A 23,699-nucleotide genomic window follows, 5' to 3' on the forward strand; every position below is an offset into this window, starting at 1 on the left:
ACGTGCGGCGGGGGCTGCTTCGTTAAAGTCACTTCTGTTGCCAGCAGGTGGCGCTATGACTGTGGGTGAATGTCGCATGTACATGTGTTCAGGGCGGGACTCTCATCCTACATGTACAGTTTGGTCCAGATGTGAGCATGTACACTGAAGTTACAACAACTTCCTGTTTCATGGCGAATCATCGACGCCACGGACACGCCCATTGACGAAAACGCGCAAATAGCACAACTTTTCATCGTCAATGCCTTTAGAAGGCACAGCAGAAATTTGACGTCGATCCGACTAAATCCCTAGGAGGAGTTCGTTAAAGTACGAAGTGTGTAAATCATCCAAAAATGGCCGTAAAATTCAAAATGGCCGACTTCCTGTTGACTTTAGGCTATGGGTTCTTGAGGCTTTTTTGTGCGTCTTGATACGATACATGTCCCCAGAAAATTTCGTACATGTAGGTTGAACGTGAACGAGGGGCTAATCATTTCCAATTTTCTAGGTGGCGCTAGCGAGTCATTTTGCCACGCCCATGTGCGAAACTTGTAGAATACGAAATTTTTCACCGGTTCTGACATGTTTGCAAATTTTGGTGAGTTTTCGAGTATGTTTAGGCCATGTCATTTGGGCCTACTTTGCAGAAAAAAATAAAAAAAATAAAAAAAATAAAAATAATCCGAGCAAATTCAATAGGGACCTCGCACGGTCGTGCTCGGGCCCTAAAAATTAAAGCTGCAAGCAGCGTTGGGCGGGCCCTCGCACTTGTAGCGCGTCCGGGCGTGAGCCAGCCGAGTTGCATATTCTGGAGCTCTGCCGGTGCGGCTGTGAATTTCCTACGCGGTTCCGACGCCGCATGAAGGTGTTATATGTCACTTCCTGTGTCCCCTATGTGGAGCTACATAGCACTTGCCGCTATGAATATAAATCGGTATTGGCGTGTAGATGGTGGGAGAGTTATCAAGCACGTAAAGTTTGTTTCAGATGTGAGCATGTACACTGAACAATAATGTACCCAAACAATAAAATAAATTCCTTTTATATTTCCCTGCCTTGTTTTTTATGTGTACATACAGAGGAAGAATGTGAGAACAGCACACATTTCATCGTTACTGTGTTTCTGCTCCAGCCTGCCTAAAAGAAAACGTTTTTGGGATTAAATGGACTTTATTAGCTGCTGCAGTGCAGGATGAACTCAGAACAGACCCATTTAGTGGACCAAATCCATGACAACCCAGAGTTGAGACCAGGAGGCAGAGTCGCAGTTTAACACACTTCTCTGCCCTTCTTTTTCAGCAGTTACCCACCCAAAACCCTACGCAGAGTCGCAGTGTAACACACTTCTCTGCTCCTCCATTTCAGGAGTTACTTAGTGAAAACCCTATAGTGACGGTGTCTGCCCCCCGACCATCGAAATTATTTAAAAAGGTAAACAGAAGAGGAGCTGTGCATAAAAACCTTATAAAAATTAAAACCACAAGAGCAATAGTGCAAACAAATAGGAGAGTTAAATGTGGACTCTTAAACATCAGATCTCTCTCTTCTAAAGGTGTACTAGTAAATGAACTAATATCAGATTATGATATTGATTTATTTGGTCTTACTGAAACCTGGCTGGGTGATGGAGAATATGTTAGCCTAAATGAATCCACCCCTCCCAGTCATATTAATACTCACATTCCTCGAGGCACAGGCCGAGGAGGTGGAGTTGCAGCTATCTTCGACTCTAGCCTATTAATCAGCTCTAAACCTAAACTAAACTATAACTCATTTGAAAGTCTTGTTCTTAGTCTTTCGCACCCAAGTTGGAAATCACTGCAACCAATTCTTTTTGTTATAGTGTACCGAGCACCTGGCCCGTATTCTGAATTCTTATCTGAATTTGCAGAGTTTTTGTCAACTTTAGTCCTTAAAACGGACAAAGTTATTATTGTAGGGGATTTTAATATTCATGTAGATGTTGAGAATGACAGCTTCAGTACTGCGTTTATCTCTTGTTAGATTCCATCGGCTTCTCTCAGAGTGTTCATGAACCGACTCACTGTTTTAACCACACCCTGACCTTGTTTTGGTGTATGGTATTGAAATTGAACATTTAGTGGTGTTCCCACAGAATCCCTCTTTATCCGACCACTGTTTGATAACTTTTGAGTTTGTATTGCTGAACTACTCGCCATTGGGCAAAAATTTCTATACAAGATGTCTGTCTGATAGTGCTATAGCTAAATTTAAGGATGCGATTCCATCAGCTCTAAATACATTATCTAGTCACAAAGTAACGGAGGACTCCTATGCTAATTTCAGTCCCTCCCAAATCGATCATCTTGTTGATAGTGCTGCAGGCTCGCTGCGAATGACACTCGACTCTGTAGCCCCTCTAAAAAAGAAAATACTAAAACAAAGACGGTTAGCTCCATGGTATAATACTGAAACTCGCAAATTAAAGCAAATATCACGGAAACTTGAGAGGAATTGGCGTTCCACCAAAGTGGAAAATTCTCGTTTAATTTGGCAAGATAGTCTTAAAACTTATAGGAAGGCCCTCCGTAATGCCAGAGCAGCGTACTACTCGTCATTAATAGAGGAAAATAGGAACAACCCCAGGTTTCTTTTCAGCACTGTAGCCAGGCTGACAGAGAGTCACAGCTCTATTGAGCCAAGTATTCCCATAGCTCTCAGTAGTTACGATTTCATGAGCTTCTTTAATGATAAAATTCTAGCTATTAGAGACAAAATTCACCAAGATCTGCCCTCAATTGGACCGACTTATCTCTTAACTCAGGAACCTTAGAAACAGCGGTAGAACCAGATACATGTTTAGACTGTTTTGCTTCCCTCAATCTTTACCAACTAACTTCAATAATTTCTTCATCTAAACCATCAACCTGCCTCTTAGACCCCATCCCGACTAGGCTGCTTAAAGATGTTTTACCCTTAGTCAGCACCTCTATACTAGATATGATCAATCTATCTTTATCAACAGGCTATGTACCACAGTACTTTAAAGTAGCTGTAATTAAACCTCTTCTGAAAAAGCCCAAACTTGATCCGGATGTTTTATCAAACTATAGACCTATATCTAACCTTCCATTTCTCTCTAAGGTTCTGGAGAAAGCAGTTGCTAAACAGCTGTGTGACTTTCTACAGAGCAATAGTTTATTTGAGGATTTTCAGTCAGGATTTAGAGCTCATCATAGCACAGAGACAGCACTGGTGAAAATTACTAATGACCTCCTTATTGCATCAGACAAAGGACTTGTCTCTGTACTGGTTTTATTAGATCTTAGTGCTGCATTTGATACCATTGACCATCAGATCCTATTGCAGAGACTGGAATATTTCATTGGCATTAAAGGAACCGCTCTAAGCTGGTTTAAGTCCTATTTATCAGATCGATTTCAGTTTGTACATGTTAACGATGAGTCCTCCATGCACGCCAAAGTTACTCATGGAGTTCCTCAAGGATCTGTCCTTGGACCAATCCTCTTCACTTTATATATGCTTCCTTTAGGCAATATTATCAGGAAACATTCCATAAGCTTTCATTGTTATGCAGATGATACTCAGTTATATCTATCGATCAAGCCAGATGAAACTCATCAGTTAGCTAAACTTCAAATGTGCCTTCAGGATGTTAAAACCTGGATGACCTGTAATTTTCTTATGTTAAACTCAGATAAAACTGAAGTTATTGTTCTGGGGCCTAAGCACCTCCGTGACGCATTATCTAAAGATATAGTTTCCCTGGATGGCATCGCCTTGGCCTCCAGCACCACTGTGAGGAATCTTGGAGTTATCTTTGATCAGGACATGTCGTTTAAGTCCACATTAAGCAAATTTCAAGGACCGCCTTTTTTCACCTACGTAATATTGCGAAAATCAGGAACATCCTGTCTAAAAATGATGCAGAAAAACTAGTCCATGCATTTGTTACTTCTAGGCTGGATTACTGCAATTCCTTATTATCAGGCTGCTCGAAAAAGTCCATTAAGACTCTTCAGCTGATCCAGAATGCTGCAGCACGTGTTCTGACAGGAACCAGGAAAAGAGATCACATTTCTCCTGTTTTAGCTTCTTTGCATTGGCTTCCAGTAAAATCCAGAATAGAATTTAAAATCATTCTTCTTACCTACAAAGCTCTTAATGGTCAGGCACCATCTTATCTTAAAGAGCTCATAGTACCTTACTACCCCACCAGAGCACTGCGCTCCCAGAATGCAGGGTTACTTGTGGTTCCTAGAGTCTCCAAAAGTAGACTAGGAGCCAGAGCGTTCAGCTATCAAGCTCCTCTCCTGTGGAACCAGGTTCCAGTTTGGGTTCAGGAGGCAGACACCATCTCCACATTTAAGAGTAGGCTTAAGACTTTCCTCTTTGATAAAGCTTATAGTTAGGGCTGGCTCAGGTAGTCCTGAACCATCCCTTAGTTATGCTGCTATAGGCCTAGACTGCCGGGGGATTTCCCATGATGCACTGAGCTCCTCTCTCCTCTACTTTCTCTCCCTCTGTATGCAACCTTATCCCATTATTGCATGTTACTAACACAACTTCTCCCCTTTCTGGTAGTCTTGTGCTTTCTCGTCCCTCTCCTCTCTCCTCCTATCACTTCCTGCAGGTTTTCTGGCTCTGGAGCTGTGGAGTCTGGATCTGTGGCTGCGGGTCGCCTGCTGCCCCCGTGTTCCTGCTCGACACCCTCTACTGCAACGACTATTGTTGCTAGTCTTATTGTTATTATAATCATTAACATTACGATGGTTACCATTAACACTATTATAAATATCTGTACCATTTTTCATTTAGTTATAGCAACATTACCTTCGCTGTCTGTACCTCTGTGTGTATATTGTGTAGGCTGCCTCCCTCCCCTCTCTCTCCTTACATCCCTCTCTCTCTCTCTCTCTCTCTCTCTCTCTCTCTCTCTCTTTCACTCTCTCTCTCTCTCTCTCTCTCTCTCTCTCTCTCACCCCAACCGGTCGAGGCAGATGGCCGCCCACCCTGAGCCATGGTTCTGCTCGAGGTTTCTGCCTCTTAAAAGGAAGTTTTTCCTTGCCTCTGTCGCCTAGTGCTTGCTCTTGGTGGGAACTGTTGGGCTTCTGTAAATATCATCACAGAGTACGGTCTAGACCTGCTCTTTTATGAAAAGCGCTGTGAGATAACTGTTGTTGTGATTTGGCGCTATATAAATAAAATTGAATTGAATTGAATTTCTCACCTTATTATTCTAAACCATGCAACGAAGAAGAAGAAATGCATAATAAATCCTGGGACAAAATCTGTCCACAAATACTGTACAGCATGTAGTGTAATGAACAAGACTTGTGTTATAGCTGACTTGGGCAGTGAAATGTTTAATTTTTTAAATTCATGTGGTCATAGTTGTCCACAACTCAAATCAGAATATAAGAAGAAATGTTTTATACCACCTCAAGAAGGCTTCCTATCAGAAAGGTAGGAAGGTATTTCAAATGTACAACTGCAGTACTTAAATCTAAGTAAAGTAATTTCCCTGACATTTTTGTGTTACTTTACTTTTAATAGACGCATGTAACAGGTTTTATACTTCCTGTGAGTATAATCCAATCAATCTTATTTTCATATTGTATATCCGATGTGTAATTTGATAAATTGTGTTGTATGTCATGCTCGCATCTCAGAGAAGACTCTGACTGCAACATGCGTCTTTGTAAAGAGAGAAACGGACAGAAAAAGTCTCTAACTCTGCCTGTCAGCTCGCTCTGCTCCGTTAAAACTGAATTTACCATACAGAATTGAATACGAGTGCACTCCAGATTTAGCTGCAGCCAGCTGACCGTGTGCTTCTCTCTATACCGCAGTTCTGTGTCCATGCATGCAGCAAACTGAAAGCACTGTCTGTCGGAGCGTCTACATGAAAAGAGAAGGAAGACATTGCTGGTAGTATTGTCTTCAGAGTTGTTAAACACCTCAGTGCACTGAAGGAAGCCATCTGACTGTGTGAGGGGCAAGATCGTTGATGTCTGCAGGCAGAGTAGGAGCTCTCCTGTCTGACTGGTCCACCAATAGCAGAGAAGATGACCCCTTGTCAAGCACGTAAAGTTTGGTTCAGATGTGAGCATGTACACTGAAGTTACAACAACTTCCTGTTTCATGGCGAATCATCGACGCCACGGACACGCCCATTGACGAAAACTCGCAAATAGCACAACTTTTCATCGTCAATGCCTTTAGAAGGCACAGCACAAATTTGACATCGATCCGACTAAATCCCTAGGAGGAGTTCGTTAAAGTACGAAGTGTGTAAATCATCCAAAAATGGCCATAAATTCAAAATGGCCGACTTCCTGTTTACTTTAGGCTATGGGTTCTTGAGGCTTTTTTGTGCGTCTTGATACGATACATGTCCCCAGAAAATTTCGTACATGTAGGTTGAACGTGAACGAGGGGCTAATCTTTTCCAATTTTCTAGGTGGCGCTAGCGAGTCATTTTGCCACGCCCATGTGCGAAACTTGTAGAATACGAAATTTTTCACCGGTTCTGACATGTTTGCAAATTTTGGTGAGTTTTCGAGTATGTTTAGGCCATGTCATTTGGGCCTACTTTGCATAAAAAATAAAAATAAAAAAAAATTATAATAATCCGAGCAAATTCAATAGGGACCTCGCACGGTCGTGCTCGGGCCCTAATTAAAGCTGCAAGCAGCGTTGGGCGGGCCCTCGCACTTGTAAGCGCGTCCGCGCGTGACCCGGCAGAGTTGCACATTCTGGAGCTCTGCCGGTGCGGCTGTGAATTTGTTACGCGGTTATGACGCTGCATGAAGGTGCTATATGTCACTTCCTGTGTCCCCTATGTGGAGCTACATAGCACTTGCCGCTATGAATATAAATCGGTATTGGTGTGTAGATGTCTGCGGGGTGGGAGAGCTATCAAGCATGTAAAGTTTGTTTCAGATGTGAGCATGTACACTGAACAATAATGTACCCAAAAAATAAAATAAATTCCTTTTATATTTCCCTGCCTTGTTGTTTATGTGTACATACAGAGGAAGAATGTGAGAACAGCACACATTTCATCGTTACTGTGTTTCTGCTCCAGCCTGCCTAAAAGAAAACGTTTTTGGGATTAAATGGACTTTATTAGCTGCTGCAGTGCAGGATGAACTCAGAACAGACCCATTTCTCACCTTATTATTCTAAACCATGCAACGAAGAAGAAGAAATGCATAATAAATCCTGGGACAAAATCTGTCCACAAATACTGTACAGCATGTAGTGTAATGAACAAGACTTGTGTTATAGCTGACTTGGGCAGTGAAATGTTTAATTTTTTAAATTCATGTGGTCATAGTTGTCCACAACTCAAATCAGAATATAAGAAGAAATGTTTTATACCACCTCAAGAAGGCTTCCTATCAGAAAGGTAGGAAGGTATTTCAAATGTACAACTGCAGTACTTAAATCTAAGTAAAGTAATTTCCCTGACATTTTTGTGTTACTTTACTTTTAATAGACGCATGTAACAGGTTTTATACTTCCTGTGAGTATAATCCAATCAATCTTATTTTCATATTGTATATCCGATGTGTAATTTGATAAATTGTGTTGTATGTCATGCTCGCATCTCAGAGAAGACTCTGACTGCAACATGCGTCTTTGTAAAGAGAGAAACGGACAGAAAAAGTCTCTAACTCTGCCTGTCAGCTCGCTCTGCTCCGTTAAAACTGAATTTACCATACAGAATTGAATACGAGTGCACTCCAGATTTAGCTGCAGCCAGCTGACCGTGTGCTTCTCTCTATACCGCAGTTCTGTGTCCATGCATGCAGCAAACTGAAAGCACTGTCTGTCGGAGCGTCTACATGAAAAGAGAAGGAAGACATTGCTGGTAGTATTGTCTTCAGAGTTGTTAAACACCTCAGTGCACTGAAGGAAGCCATCTGACTGTGTGAGGGGCAAGATCGTTGATGTCTGCAGGCAGAGTAGGAGCTCTCCTGTCTGACTGGTCCACCAATAGCAGAGAAGATGACCCCTTGTCAAGCACGTAAAGTTTGGTTCAGATGTGAGCATGTACACGTTAGTTACAACAACTTCCTGTGTCATGGCGAAGACTTGATCTCTGACGCCACGCCACGGACACACCCATTGACGAAAACTCGCAAATAGCACAACTTTTCATCTTCAATGCCTTTAGAAGGCACAGCACAAATTTGAAGTCGGTCGGACTAAATCCCTAGGAGGAGTTCGTTAAAGTACGAAGTGTGTAAATCATCCAAAATTTGACGTAAAATTCAAAATGGCCGACTTCCTGTTGATTTTAGGGCATCGCTCCAAGAGGCTTTTTTATGCGTCTGGACAAGGTACACGTACCACAGAAAATTCGTGCACGTAGGTGAAACGTGCGGCGGGGGCTGCTTCGTTAAAAGTAACTTCCTTCTGCCAGCAGGTGGCGCTATGACTGTGGGTGAATGTCAGCATGTACATGTGTTCAAGTCGGGACTCTCATCCTACATGTACAGTTTGGTGCAGATGTGAGCATGTACACTGAAGTTACGACAACTTCCTGTGTCATGGCGAAGACTTGATCTTTGACGCCACGCCACGGTCACGCCCATTGACGAAAACTTGCAAATAGCACAACTTTTCATCTTCAATGCCTTTAGAAGGCACAGCACAAATTTGAGGTCGGTCGGACTAAATCCCTAGGAGGAGTTCGTTAAAGTACGAAGTGTGTAAATCATCCAAAATTTGACGTAAAATTCAAAATGGCCGACTTCCTGTTGGGTTTAGGCTATGGCTCCAAGAGACTTTTTTGTGCGTCTGGACACGATACACGTACCACAGAAAATTCGTGCACGTAGGTGAAACGTGCGGCGGGGGCTGCTTTGTTAAAAGACACTTCCTGTTGCCAGCAGGTGGCGCTATGACTGTGGGTGAATGTCGGCATGTACATGTGTTCAGGGCGGGACTCTCATCCTACATGTACACTTTGGTCCAGATGTGAGCATGTACACTGAAGTTACAACAGCTTCTGTGTCATGGCGAAGAGTTGATCTTTGACGCCACGCCACGGACATGCACATTGACGAAAACTCGCAAATAGCACAACTTTTCATCTTCAATGCCTTTAGAAGGCACAGCACAAATTTGAAGTCAGTCGGACTAAATCCCTAGGAGGAGTTCGTTAAAGTACGAAGTGTGTAAATCATCCAAAAATGGCCGTAAAATTCAAAATGGCCGACTTCCTGTTGACTTTAGGTATGGGTTCTTGAGGCTTTTTTGTGCGTCTTGATATGATACATGTCCCCAGAAAATTTCGTAGATGTAGGTTTAACGTGAACGAGGGGCTAATTTTTTCCAATTTTCTAGGTGGCGCTAGCGAGTCATTTTGCAACGCCCATGTGCGAAACTTGTAGAATACGAAATTTTTCACCGGTTCTGACATGTTTGCAAATTTTGGTGAGTTTTCGAGTATGTTTAGGCCATGTCAGTTGGGCCTACTTTGCAGAAAAAAGAAAAAAAAAAAAAATAAATATATATATATATATATATATATATATATATAATCCGAGCAAATTCAATAGGGACCTCACACGGTTGTGCTCGGGCCCTAATAAATAAATAATCCGAGCAAATTCAATAGGGACCTCGCACGGTCGTGCTCGGGCCCTAATAATCCGAGCAAATTCAATAGGGACCTCACACGGTCGTGCTGCTTACTGTGTAACTATAACACGTAGAGAACCGAAGAAAAAGATGTTCTTTCTTTACAACTGTCTGCATAGCTTATTCATATTGTGTAATGAATGAAAATAAATAGGCCTACTAGGCTCCTCTCTACTTTGACATTTAACATTAGCTTGTTTGATCCACCTTCATATACATGTGACAGTACTGTACAACTTGAGAAAGGTGAGTTGTTTTCTGCTCCAGCCTGCCTAAAAGAAAAGCGTTTTTGGGATTAAATGGACTTTATTAGCTGCTGCAGTGCAGGATGAACTCAGAACAGACTAATTTCTCACCTTTTATTCTAAATCATGCAACGAAGAAGAAGAAATGCATAATAAATCCTGGGACAAAATCTGTCCACAAATACTGTACAGCATGTAGTCTGATGAACAAGACTTGTGTTATAGCTGACTTGGGCAGTGAAATGTTTAATTTTTTTAATTCATGTGGTCATAGTTGTCCACAACTCAAATCAGAATATAAGAAGAAATGTTTAATACCACCTCAAGAAGGCTTCCTATCAGAAAGGTAGGAAGGTATTTCAAATGTACAACTGCAGTACTTAAATCTAAGTAAAGTAATTTCCCTGACATTACTGTGTTACGCATGTAACAGGTTTTATACTTCCTGTGAGTATAATCCAATCAATCTTATTTTCATACTGTATATCCGTTGTGTAATTTGATAAATTGTGTTGTATGTGGTGCTCGCATCGGGTACTACTGAGACTTCATTGCCCTCTTCAGAGAAGACTCTGACTGCAACATGCGTCTTTGTAAAGAGAGAAACAGACAATAAAAGTCTCTAACTCTGCCTGTCAGCTCGCTCTGCTCGTTAAAACTGAATTTACCATACAGAATTGAATACGAGTGCACTCCAGATTTAGCTGCAGCCAGCTGACCGTGTGCTTCTCTCTATACCGCAGTTCTGTGTCCATGCATGCAGCAAACTGAAAGCACTGTCTGTCGGAGCGTCTACGTGAAAAGAGAAGGAAGACATGGCTGGTAGTGTCTTCAGAGTTGTTAAACACCTCAGCGCACTGAAGGAAGCCATCTGACTGTGTGAGGGGCAAGATCGTTGATGTCTGCAGGCAGAGTAGGCCTAGAGCTCTCCTGTCTGACTGGTCCACCAATAGCAGAGAAGATGACCCCTTGAGACACAGCCCCTCCTCATTTGCATAATGAGGCAGAAATGCATACAGAAATTTAAAAAGGACAGGCAGAAATAAATACCATGGGTATTTAAGGTAGAAAAATACAAAGGAAGAATAAAACAGACAAAAATATTAAAACACACACATAAATAATTTAAAAATTAGTAATAAATAAAGTTGAAGATTATAACGGAGAATAAATAAATAAGGTAATTATAACAAAGGTGAATAAGTAAAGGCACTAATTAAAATATATACATTTATGTCTCCTTGTATAATTTAATTACTACCAACATTTATTTATTTAATTTATTTTTTTGTGTATTTAATTGGAAGCTTATTTGTTTATTGAGCATTTATTTATTTCTGTATTTATTTCTGACTGTGTCAGGATCGGTCCTCCATAGTGGGGTGGGAGAGTTATCAAGCACGTGAAGTTTGGTTCAGATGTGAGCATGTACACTGAAGTTACAACAACTTCCTGTGTCATGGCGAAGACTTGATCTTTGACGCCACGCCACGGACACACCCATTGACGAAAATTTTCCAATTCAACAGGGACCTCGCACGGTCGTGCTCGGGCCCTAATAATCTGAGCAAATTCAATAGGGACCTCGCACGGTCGTGCTTGGGCCCTAATAATCTTAGCAAATTCAATAGGGACCTCACACGGTCGTGCTCGGGCCCTAAATATCTGTACCATTTTTCATTTAGTCTATAGCAACATCACCTTCACTGTCTGTACCTCTGTGTGTATATTGTGTAGACTGCCTCCCTCCCTTCTCTCTCTCCTTACATCACTTTCTTTTTCTCTCTCTCTCTCTCTCTTTCTCTCTCCTTCACCCCCAACCGGTCGAGGCAGATGGCCGCCCACCCTGAGCCATGGTTCTGCTCGAGGTTTCTGCCTCTTAAAAGAAAGTTTTTCCTTGCCTCTGTCGCCTAGTGCTTGCTCTTGGTGGGAACTGTTGGGCTTCTGTAAATATCATCACAGAGTACGGTCTAGACCTGCTCTTTTATGAAAAGCGCTGTGAGATAACTGTTGTTGTGATTTGGCGCTATATAAATAAAATTGAATTGAATTGAATTCTCCCTTTCACAGCTGTCCACGGCTGTGTTCTACCAAGAACAGGGGTTGAAGAGGCGCTCTGCCTGGATGATAATGCAGGCCAGCCAGTCGCATCACAAATCTCAGGGCGCTGGGTTCTGCCTGTTACTCGTCCTCCCATTTCCCCAGGAAATGATTTACTCTTGGGCTTTGCACCAAGAGCGTTCCAGGGAGGACTCCCACTTTTAGATTTATTACCCAGTACACAGGCCTTCTGCTTCTTGGTAGTCTTGTTGGTGCTAATTAACCGTGTGTTAGCATGCTCTTGTCCACTGTTTTGGGTCCTCGGTAAAGTGGTGTCATTCCCACATAATCCATTCACTTCCACATTCACTTCTAACCTGTGGATCTTGGTTTCCAGCACAGTAATTTTCTGTAGAAGTTTGTAGAAGTCGTCCGTGGAGAAGGGGGGCATCTTGTTGCTAATTAGCATTAGCTATAACTCCAGTCACTGCAGTACAGGCTAGTGCCATTGATAGGCCGCACTCGCGTAGCACTAAGATCATAAAAGGTTTTAAAGTATGGCAAGAGCCTATATTATCTGACAGTCCCAGTGATTTAAAAGTATCCAAGAGCTGCTGATTTCTAGCAGGAAAAAAGAGAGTTTAAGCAAAAGAATGCAAGCAGAGGCAAGAGCAAGCAGCAAAGCGTCTGCACTGTAAGAAAGCAGTGCAGACGCTTTAAGGACTACGGTAAGGACTACTATCCAACCAGAAGCAGAGAAGGGCGGGTCTGAGGGCGTGCCTGACCCCGCAAGCTACTTGGCAAGCTTTATGACACGTTTTCATTTTGACGTCACAAGTCAACAAACGAGCTGTTTTCAAGCGGTTCAAAGCAGTGCTTTCTGTGGGAGATGGGAACTCCCTTTGGGCTGGATTTTGGGCTTTTTCACTTTGCAAACCTGTTACATGCACAAAAAAGAGATATAACTCAATAAAGGAGAGGCTCGATTTTGTTGGTGTATTAGCCTAAAACAAAACGCTCGCCAGATTATTTATCTAAATAGCCCTATGTTGTTAGAAATTACTGTTTACCAGGTATGCGGCGCATCCCATGCAACAAGAGATTAACACGGTTGCCAAATTGCAAATTGCTTTATGTTACACTTACTCTCGCATCAGCTGTTGTATAAACACTCACATTTAACTTACCCACATCACGCGTGAGCGCGCACGACAACCTAATATTCAGGGTAGCTCAGAATTCAAGTAGTAGCCATTTATCTCGGAACTCAGGGCAGAGCACCCGGCTAACGATAAGCCTAGTTAACGTTACAGGGATATTCCACCATTTGGGGAATTAAGCTCATTTTCCACCTCCCCTCGAGTAAAACAATTGTTTTTTACCGTTTTGGAAACCATTCAGCCGATCTCCGGGTCTGGCGGTACCACTTTTAGCATAGCTTAACGTAATTATAATAACGTAATAGGTATGACGACAATATAATATTATTGTACACATAAAAAAGCAGTAGCTAACGTAAATTGAGTCAAGCAAAGAAATAGCTGTTGTTGCTCCAAAAAGCTTGACTTACCTCGAATTTCACTTAAGATTCCTTCACGTTATGAGTTTCCATCAGACTCGCGTGGTAGCCAGGTGTCTCATCCAATAGCTCAGTTGACGCTGTGTGCTTAAAGATTCTGACGCAAGTGCTAAGATTCTGAATGACCCTGAGAAATGTCAACTATAAGAATGACCCCCCCCCCCCAAAAAAAACCCCAACTCTCCGGTTCCACGCGATTCACGTAAATGACCCAATTGACCAAGAAAACGGCTTGTGTGTGTATATGCAAGAATTTCCATCCTAGGCAAAAACGCATAAGAATTCCAGATAGGTACGGCCATTCAACTCTGTCAAAGGCTTTTTCAACATCCAGTGACAGCACAGCAGAATCTGGTGCCCCTTTTGGCTAAAGTATAATTCAAAAGCCTTCTGACATGGAAATGCCACAAAACCTTTTTACAATAATCTTTGTAATAATTCCTTCAGTTATACAAACACAACCCCTTAGCGAAAGCCCACCGTCTGTGTTCGTACCTTGTCGTCGGGCCAGCCGCTCCTCTTTCTGCCGCGCCTCCTCTTGCCCCAGCAGAGGTAGTCCAGCTCCTTGGCCGGAGAGGAGAAGCCCAGCAGGGTGTCCAGCTCCTGGTTGCCGAGGAGACGAGAGGAGGGCATCTCTACCTCCAGCCGGTACGAGAGGTTCCTCAGCGTGCAGACGCTGTTCTCCACGATCTTAGGTGGGAGATGAAGAAGTATAAAAGACTAAATATAACATAATAGAAAGATCATCGGGAGAGTGTTAAAGTATGTTTTATGGTCATTTGCCAGAGATTTTGAGAATTGTTTTATACAAATTGAAGTTTGAGCCTGAAGGTGGCACTAGAGAAAAAGGCAATAAAGTATAGAATTATAGAATAATTGTTAAAGGGTTGGCGCTGTTTAATCCTGGCCTCTGAAGAAACAGATGCTCTAACGAAACTTTTTGTGACTGGAAGTATAAATCTGGTGAAAAGAAAATTAGTGTGCGTATGTTTTTAACTTTTTTAAACAAATAGTTTCAGGTGTGTGTGCCTGCACACTGATAAACAAAAGTAAAGATGCTCTTAAGTTGCAAAAAAATGCATTTACAATAGAATCGCAGTAGTAATGGCAATAGCAGCAAGCACTTGATTAGTACAGGAACCTATGTGTTAACTGTTGGTACAATAATCATTTTAAGGCTAAGTATTTGATAATGTCTGTGTTAGGGTTAAAGTTAAGGTAAGCCTCAGAGGAGTAACAGTGACATAAACAAGTGTGCGTCTGTGTTTACAGCACCTTGCTGTCGTAGTCGGAGGTGTTGACGCAGGCTTTGAGGACGTGAAGCAGCGAGTCCACCAGACCTTCACAGCAACGCAGCTGACTCCTGGCTTCCTCACCTGCTGAGCTCAGATTCCTCAAACACACACACACACACACACACGCACACACACACACGCACGCACACAGAGGGAGACCGACACATTAATTCAGACTGAGATGCAGTGTGTGGGTTTCCCCACAGGGTGGCTTAAAAGCCTGCCCGGATACAGTAAAGGAAGGAGCTGATCCTCCAATAGCAACCTCCAGCCACTGCTAATGGAGAGCTGACATGAGAAGACAGCAAAACAGCGCATAAATCCCACAATGCACTTCTATACCATCAATCTAAAGCCTCAGTCAGTCTGAATGCAGATAAATGCTGGAGGCCTGTATGCACAGAGATGTGGTTTCCCAGTAGCAGAGTCATTAAAGCTGTTCTATTAGAGGAAATAAAGGATCACCAGTGTGTGTGCAGTCAGGATCAAAGATGTTTATGAAAGCAATTTAAATTAATTTTGTCTAAGTAGTGAATGAAAGTTATTGCATTGCAATAGCCCCAGTTCGTACTTCAGGAAACTACACCTGGACTTGGTTTCTGATAGTCTCTTGACAATAAAGAGTGACTGGCACTCATCCAATTCTGCCAGTTTCAAGCATTTAGACTAGGAAGTCTCCACTCAGCAGGTTTACTTCATTTGACTTAGAGAAGATGGTGATCAATCAGAGCAAAGTATTGCAAAGCATAGTTGTGAAATTCATTCAATAGATTATGCTCTCATGGGTCATTTGTTTGCTCATTATAATGAAATCAGGTTTCAGGTGTGGTTACTCCTCTGCCAACACAAATACACTGCAGGATGGCAGAAATGGGAAATATTCCTGTGTTTCTGATATCTCAAGATGTTGTATGGCTGCAAAGTTGGTTGTATGGGGATTGAAATGCAACAAATTTGTTTCCAATAAACTCTTTCCAACCGCCCAGATTCAAAGTAATGAACATGTGCATGTGACCCAATGCCTACAAAGCTGGTCAAAAATTGTTTTCATTTGCTTGGTAGAAGACGTTCTTCTTTTTCTACTTGTTTCAAGCATGACATCATAACTGTCAAAAGAAATTGATATTAAAATCTGAATGGCCAAAAAAAGTTTAAATAAAGACAAAACAGAGATTCTCCTAGTAGGTCCCAAGGCTTTAAGGCAACAGATTCACTCATTGTTAACTCCCCTCTCTTCAAAACCTTGTGAGAATGCCAAAAACCTAGGTGTGATGTTAGATACTGATCTTAATTTCCAGTACACTCAACCCCTCATTTAACTTTTTTAACCCTGACTGTACACTGCACTGTAACTTTTACTGTCCTGTTTTATCCTCTTTATTATTATTTTTTTAATCCTGTTTTTATTTTCTGTTTCACCAAAATTATATTTTAATGTGTATTTTTCAATTTCCCTATGTTGCTTTTATGTTTAATGTAAAGCACTTTGAATTACCTTGTTGTTGAAATGTGCTATTCAAATAAACTTGCCTTGCACATCATCTTAGAAATACAGCTAAAGTTAGATGCTTTATGTCCCAGAAAGAATCTGAAACTGATTCATGCTTTTATCTCCAGTAGACTAGACAACAGTAATTGTTGAATGTTGAATAAACTCCAGCTCATTCAGAATGCAGCAGCCAGTTTTTACTTAAACCAAAATATCTGATCACACTCCAATATTAACTACCCTACACTGGCTCGCAGTTAAACCAAGAATTTTAAAGTACTTGTTATTTTTAAATCTACGAATGGCTCCCTATATCACGGACATGCTCACTAATTACACACCAGTCAGATCCCTCAGATCATCGAGCAAAGGTCTCCTCACAGTACAGAGAGTAAACTCTAACTTTGCCTTTGCTGCCTTTAGTCATCATGCACCCACCCTTTGGTACTCCCTACCACCTGAGCTGAGGTCTGTTACAGTTTACTCTTTTAAAAGCAGACTTTAACCAAAATATCTTCTCGCAAGCTTATGGTTACATTTTAAGTGCTTGATCAGCTAGTTTCTTTTACTGTAATGCCTTCTTTGTTTATTTGTTGTTATTTTATTTGGTTTTATTTATTTTATTTCTCTGTCAAGTTTTAACCTGTCGTTATTATTATTATCACTTTACACATTAGCTTACACATAGGCTTAGTCATGTCATGTAACTATGTTATACATACGTTTTTTCTCTTTGAAGCACATTGAGTCTGCACTCTATGAAATGTGCTATACAAATAAACTTGACTTGACTAAAAATACTGTAACTTGACAATATAGCACTATATCCTAAATTTGGCATGTTTGTTTGCCTTTTTCGGCCACTTCTGTCTTAGTATGTACGTGCCATCACTCTCACTCTCGATCTGGAGTCCTGAATGTATAAAGTTGCCATATGCAACTTTAATTTAACATACAATACAATATCTGCATTATTATCTTGAGAACATCTGCTCTGTCATATTTTCTTCAAATGTGCTGCACACAGGTCTGCTGCATTTATTGATGTAAAAGTAGCAGATAATGAATCTAAACCTTCATCCTGGGCTGTGACTTTTTAGACACAGAGACACACTTGCTGCTGTTATTTGCCTCTGTAGGCTAATGTGATCAATTGCATACTTGATGACTTTATGCCTGCATATCATCTCCATTACTGAGCCTCGCAGCGATGATTATGTGACTGTGATTATGTGCTGTGGAATCATAACAATGAAAAGCAGACAGGAAAAAGCAGCGACCAATAAATCCAAAAGTCATTGTTGTGTTTCAAAACAAGAATTGATTTAATGAGCTAACAGCATGCCTGGTAACGCAACAGGCGTAGGAGGCGAGGCACTTTGTTAAATCTATTTTTATTAAGGAATAAGATTGGATTTGCGTAGTTTGGGGATAGTTTTAAATGTAACGAGGTATACTGCTGATGAATACGCATAAACATCATCAGCAAATAATATGATTAACAATGATAAACAATTGGAATAATGGAGGCATCAACAGTTAGAAATGTTAGTTTTAAATTTTTCAAATGGGAAGACTTGAGCTGTAACAAGAGACATTTACAAAAAAAACTATTAATTTAAAACATTAAGGAGGGTGTGCGTATGTTTTATTCATCACCTCAGACAGCCGGTGGTGTTACGTAGCAGCAGGGAGGACTGGAACTTGACTTTGTGTTCATCACGGTGCGAGACGCTGCTCCAGCCTGAGTGTGGGATGACGACTGTGTTGGTCAGCGTGGTCAGAGCGTCGCGGATGATGGTCATCTTCACTGCGTCACATGAGGACAGGTTCCACAGGACTCCTGTGGTTGCAGGGTGCCAATAAAGGAAGGTTAAAATTGAAAAGACGTCACTTTTCTAACTGCACTGGAAGGTTTTTGTCTTGTTATAGGAATTGTTCAACAATGTCCCAGAGCAACATAATTGATGCCACACTTTGATTAATAGTCCGGGCTTTTATTTGCTAAAATCACTGAATTGACCCGCCTATATTTGGGAAAGGCGTCCATATGGGACAGGCCTTTAATTCCTCTTGCACAAAACTGAAATAAGCGACTATGAAACAGTAAATTTATTTCAAAGAGAATATTACTTGTATAAAAATAATCCAATAATATCAAATACACGTCATTCGTTTGATCTAGTCCGACAGACAGCTTATGCTTTTATTTTGAAAGCAGTAAGGAATACAACAACACATTGCAGGATGAGCAATGTGTCAGAAGTTAGCAGACAGAGAGTGATGGACTTCAGCCGAGTCAGAACCGCTGTTAAACATTGAATTGTCATTTTACACAGATTAAACTAATGCTCTTAAAACAGCTAATTTCACTTTGTCTGGTGAAATAAGAGATGTAGCAGCTACAGATAGCATCTTCTCCTTCTCTCTTTCATCAGAGGAGGGACTTCTGGCACCCCTGCAAAGGTCAACGCTGAAAGCAAAAGGCACTCGTGAGAAAATCGTGCAGGGTTTCGCTTGACACTGAACAAATCAAGTCTTTTCCCACGTCTTTTCTTTGGCTTTCTCTTGATTACACTGTTGTTTTATTGTTTTCTGTGTCTTTAATCTCTCTCTTTACCATTTTCTTCCTCCTATAAAAGTTCACAGGTGCATATTTTTAGCGTGGGTGTGAATCAAAGCACAACAGTGTTAGAGCCTCACTCCACCCTGCAAGCTGCAAGATACTAAATCTTTGTAAAATAATACAGTGACGTCATCAGTTTAAATCAGAAGCGGCGAGGTGGAATAAACTTCCACAGGGAGAGGGATGTCAAGAAGAAAAACATTCTGAGATGCAGAAGTGTTTTTTGTTTATCCTTTTGCTTTTAAAATATGTAAAAACAAAGTGTTGAATCTTTAAAAGCAGGTATATTTTCTAAATTTACTTGACTTGTGTACTTGATTTAGGGATATGGTAGATCAAGATCACACTTTAGGAGAAAAAAGGAGGAGAGAAAATGGACATCCTGTAGTTATTTAGGTCTACCAAAGTGTGAAGTCCATCTTTGATTATCAAAATCCTGATCTGAGCTGTAAAATTAAAACCTCCACCAAAGCTTTATAATAAACTGAAGACTCTGAGCAGTCTAGCAGCTTCATATCTCCTGTATTAAAACAGTCTGTGTGGTGTGGCTGCAGAGCTGTCACCGGCATCCTGTTTCCAAATCACATTATCTAAGCATCTGTCCCAAGGACTGTGCCGAGATCTGTTCTGTTAACACTGTGCGCCGAGTGTCTAAGCCGCTGCCGCTCTCACCTCCTACAGAACAGCCGATACACAGATTAATACACTGCCAGCCAGTCAGACGGCAACACAGACCGATGCTCAGCCAGCAAGCTGGCCAGTTGGGTGGCCAACGAACCTCGCAAGCAGGCGAACACCCACACAAATCACAGCGGGATTTCAAATTTGAAAACTGTTTTTGTCAATGTGGATGCTGCTTTCAACTGAATTTATCCCTTTGGGAAGAAAACGACGGATCTGAGTTGACAACTGCCCAACACAAGGGATGTCTGACCAGCTGGATCGCTTGGACAATTAAAGGTACCCTGTGTAATTTTTGAGCAAACAAGGATGTAAACATGTTTGTTATACGACACATCCACAATGCAATTTGGTGAGAAACTCTGAATAAAGATAACTTTTGTTTGTTTAGAAGGAAACTCCACAGAGCACCTTATATCAAACCAGACTAGACGTACCAGTGACCAGCTCACGGACTTCATTGTCAGTTGTTTTCCTCAGGAGGCGCAGCAGGGCGGGGACGCCTCCACAGTTCCTCAGTGCTACCTTGTTGTTGTCGGTGGCCTTGCCATACACCAGGTTCCTCAGGGCCCCGCAGGCGCTCTTCTGAACCTCAGCCACCTTGTGATCCAGCTGGTCCACCAGGTGCTGGATCCCTCCAAGTTGACACACCTGCAGACAAGGGACCAAGTTTGTTTTTCTCCACCCAAGCCCCCCTACCCATTTTCTTGCAGGTTTTGTTGCTTTCTGCAATTGGTGTTTCCTTCTGCTATTTCCTGTTGTCCCCACCCCCCATCCCCGTTCTCTTGCAGGTGTTGTCCTTTCTCTGCGCTCTCTGTTTGTGTGGTGTTTCTATCCCCCATTCCCATGTCTGTCCCCTGTCCGGCCCGGTGACAAATAAATTTGCAAGCAGCGTTGGGCGGGCCCTCGCACTTGTAGTGTGAGCCGGCCGCGTTGCACATTGTGGAGCTCTGCCGGTGCGGCTGTGAATTTGCTACGCGGTTCCAACACCGCATGAAGGTGTTATATGTCACTTCCTGTGTCCCCTATGTGGAGCTACATAGCACTTGCCGCTATGAATATAAAATCGGTATTGGCGTGTAGATGTCTGCGGGGTGGGAGAGTTATCAAGCACGTAAAGTTTGGTTCAGATGTGAGCATGTACACTGAAGTTACAACAACTTCCTGTGTCGTTGCGAAGAATTGATCTTTGGCGCCACGCCACGGACACGCCCATTGACGAAAACTAACAGATAGCACAACTTTTCATTTTCAATGCCTTTAGAAGGCACAGCACAAATTTGAAGTCGGTCGGACTAAATCCCTAGGAGGAATTCGTAAAAGTAAGGAGTGTTAAAATCGTCAAAATTTGACGTAAAATTCAAAATGGCCGACTTCCTGTTGATTTTAGGGCATCGCTCCAAGAGGCTTTTTGGTATGTCTGGACAAGATACACGTACCACAGAAAATTCGTACATGTAGGTCAAACGTGCGGCGGGGGCTGCTTCGTTAAAGGTCAATTCCTGTTGCCAGCAGGTGGCGCTATGACTGTGGGTGAATGTCAGCATGTACATGTGTTCAGGGCGAAACTCTCATCCTACATGTACACTTTGGTCGAGATGTGAGCATGTACACTGAAGTTACAACAACTTCCTGTTTCATAGCGAATCATCGACGCCACGGACACGCCCATTGACGAAAACGCGCAAATAGCACAACTTTTCATCGTCAATGCCTTTAGAAGCCACAGCACAAATTTGACGTCGATCCGTCTAAATCCCTAGGAGGAGTTCGTTAAAGTACGAAGTGTGTAAATCATCCAAAAATGGCCGACTTCCTGTTGACTTTAGGCTATGGGTTCTTGAGGCTTTTTTGTGCGTCTTGATATGATACATGTCCCCAGAAAATTTCGTACATGTAGGTTGAACGTGAACGAGGGGCTAATTTTTTCCAATTTTCTAGGTGGCGCTAGCGAGTCATTTTGCCACGCCCATGTGCGAAACTTGTAGAATACGAAATTTTTCACCGGTTCTGACATGTTTGCAAATTTTGGTGAGTTTTCGAGTATGTTTAGGCCATGTCATTTGGGCCTACTTTGCAGAAAAAATAAATAAATAAAAAAAAATAATAATCCGAGCAAATTCAATAGGGACCTCGCACGGTCGTGCTCGGGCCCTAATAATCCGAGCAAATTCAATAGGGACCTCGCACGGTCGTGCTCGGGCCCTAATAATCCGAGCAAATTCAATAGGGACCTCGCACGGTCGTGCTCGGGCCCTAATAATCCGAGCAAATTCAATAGGGACCTCGCACGGTCGTGCTCGGGCCCTAATAATCCGAGCAAATTCAATAGGGACCTCGCACGGTCGTGCTCGGGCCCTAATAATCCGAGCAAAATCAATAGGGACCTCGCACGGTCGTGCTCGGGCCCTAATAATCTGAGCAAATTCAATAGGGACCTCGCACAGTCGTGCTCGGGCCCTAATAATCTGAGCAAATTCAATAGGGACCTCACACGGTCGTGCTCGGGCCCTAAATATATAATCTTAGCAAATTCAATAGGGTCCTCACACGGTCGTGCTCGGGCCCTAATAATCTTAGCAAATTCAATAGGGACCTCACACGGTCATGCTCGGGCCCTAAATAATCTGAGCAAATTCAATAGGGACCTCACACGGTCGTGCTCGGGCCCTAATAATCTTAGCAAATTCAATAGGGACCTCACACGGTCGTGTTCGGGCCCTAAATATATATAATCTCAGCAAATTCAATAGGGACCTCGCACGGTGCTCGGGCCCTAATTAAAGCTGCAAGCAGAGTCGAATGGTCCCTTGACCCCATGCACGCCTCGGGAGCGACAGTTGTGGTCACCAGAGGCTGACACTGCTCTGAATCTTCATGATTATCAGGCACTGCGTGAGGGAGTTACAATGATTGTTAATTCATTATTTAACTAATTACACATTATGTTCCACTATATCAAGTGTGGTGAATGTCAGTGTGAGTGGTTGTTTGTCTCTGTGTCAGCCCTGTGATGAACTGGCGACCTATACAGAGTGTACCTCGCCTCTTGCCCAATGTCAGTTAGGACTGGCTCCAGATAATGGATGGGTGGGTGGTTATCAAGTGTGGACCATACCCTTTTATGTTTTATGTAAATCAAATGAAGAATGTCACACAAGGCTTACTTTCTCTCCCCAGAAGGTGGCACAATGCCTATAGCTATTAATTGGCACGTAGATGTCCTTTCAAACAAGTGAAATTTGGAAAAGATCTGACAATATGGAGTCGAATTACCGAAGTTCATTATCATTATCAACACCATCAACATTTTTTGTGTGGTTTGGTATTTATCCTGGTTTAAATTAGAAGTATTATAGCATATGTTTTTAGCCAGTTTTCATGCGTTCAAAATGACATCAAACACAAACAACTTTTAAAGAAAAAACCTGCACTAATGTCATGTAACAACGATTCTCTGGAATAACTGAAACATACAGCATCACTGTGGCATGCTCAGAACTTTCTTGTGTCATCTCGAAATAAACCCGTCTCGGGAGAGCAGCAGACGCTCCCTGTTTCTCTCTGATTCTGTGTTCAAACCGTCACTGAAAACATTTGTTTCTGGCTAAATGAGCAGGCGTGTGTCCAAGCTGCTCTAAAGGCTAATTAAAAGCTCATCACCAAACATACCAAACAGCGCTAAAATGGCTCTTGCATGATGCTCCACCATTGTGTTGGAGTTATTTATTGCACGGCAAGCAGAGCAAAGAGAGAACGCGCAGCGTTTCAGTGCCATCGGAGCACCGGCACATTTGGCTCCAACGTTACTTAAAGTTTTGTTGGAGCAGATGGCGCTTTGGCTCAGAGTCTGGCAGTAAAACAAGTCAAATTTCAAAACCTGTAAGCTGAGAATGCTCTCTCAAACACAGTGCAGGGATACAATAGGATGTATCTGAGTCAATGTAAATGAGCAACACTTGCAGCGACCGGCAATTAAATCCATCAAAAGTCTAGTCAAATGTTTCTGGTCAAAGGAAAGTATCGTCTCTTTTTTACATTTTAGAGTAGTGTGTTTTTTGAGCTGTACTGTTATCAAAAATACCTCAAAATAGCATTTAATTGTCTTTATGTGTTGCATTAT

The 23,699-nt window shown here is 42.1% G+C and overlaps 1 protein-coding gene across 1 annotated transcript in view; it reads right to left on the bottom strand.

Moving 5' to 3' along the window:
* Positions 1-23,699, bottom strand: part of LOC119905302 (plakophilin-4-like) — a 113,105-nt gene that overhangs the window by 15,544 nt on the left and 73,862 nt on the right. Inside the window, exons 11-14 of the mRNA XM_038722170.1 lie at positions 20,014-20,227; positions 17,929-18,112; positions 14,761-14,878; positions 13,981-14,175 (exon numbers count right to left, since the gene is read on the bottom strand). Coding sequence (XP_038578098.1) covers positions 13,981-14,175; positions 14,761-14,878; positions 17,929-18,112; positions 20,014-20,227 — 711 coding nt within the window. The remainder of the gene's footprint in view (positions 1-13,980; positions 14,176-14,760; positions 14,879-17,928; positions 18,113-20,013; positions 20,228-23,699) is intronic.

This window comes from Micropterus salmoides, unplaced genomic scaffold, assembly GCF_014851395.1.
Source record: "Micropterus salmoides isolate LMB-PRFRI ecotype aquatic unplaced genomic scaffold, ASM1485139v1 Ms_hic_scaffold_1, whole genome shotgun sequence".
NCBI classification, from domain to species: domain Eukaryota; kingdom Metazoa; phylum Chordata; class Actinopteri; order Centrarchiformes; family Centrarchidae; genus Micropterus; species Micropterus salmoides.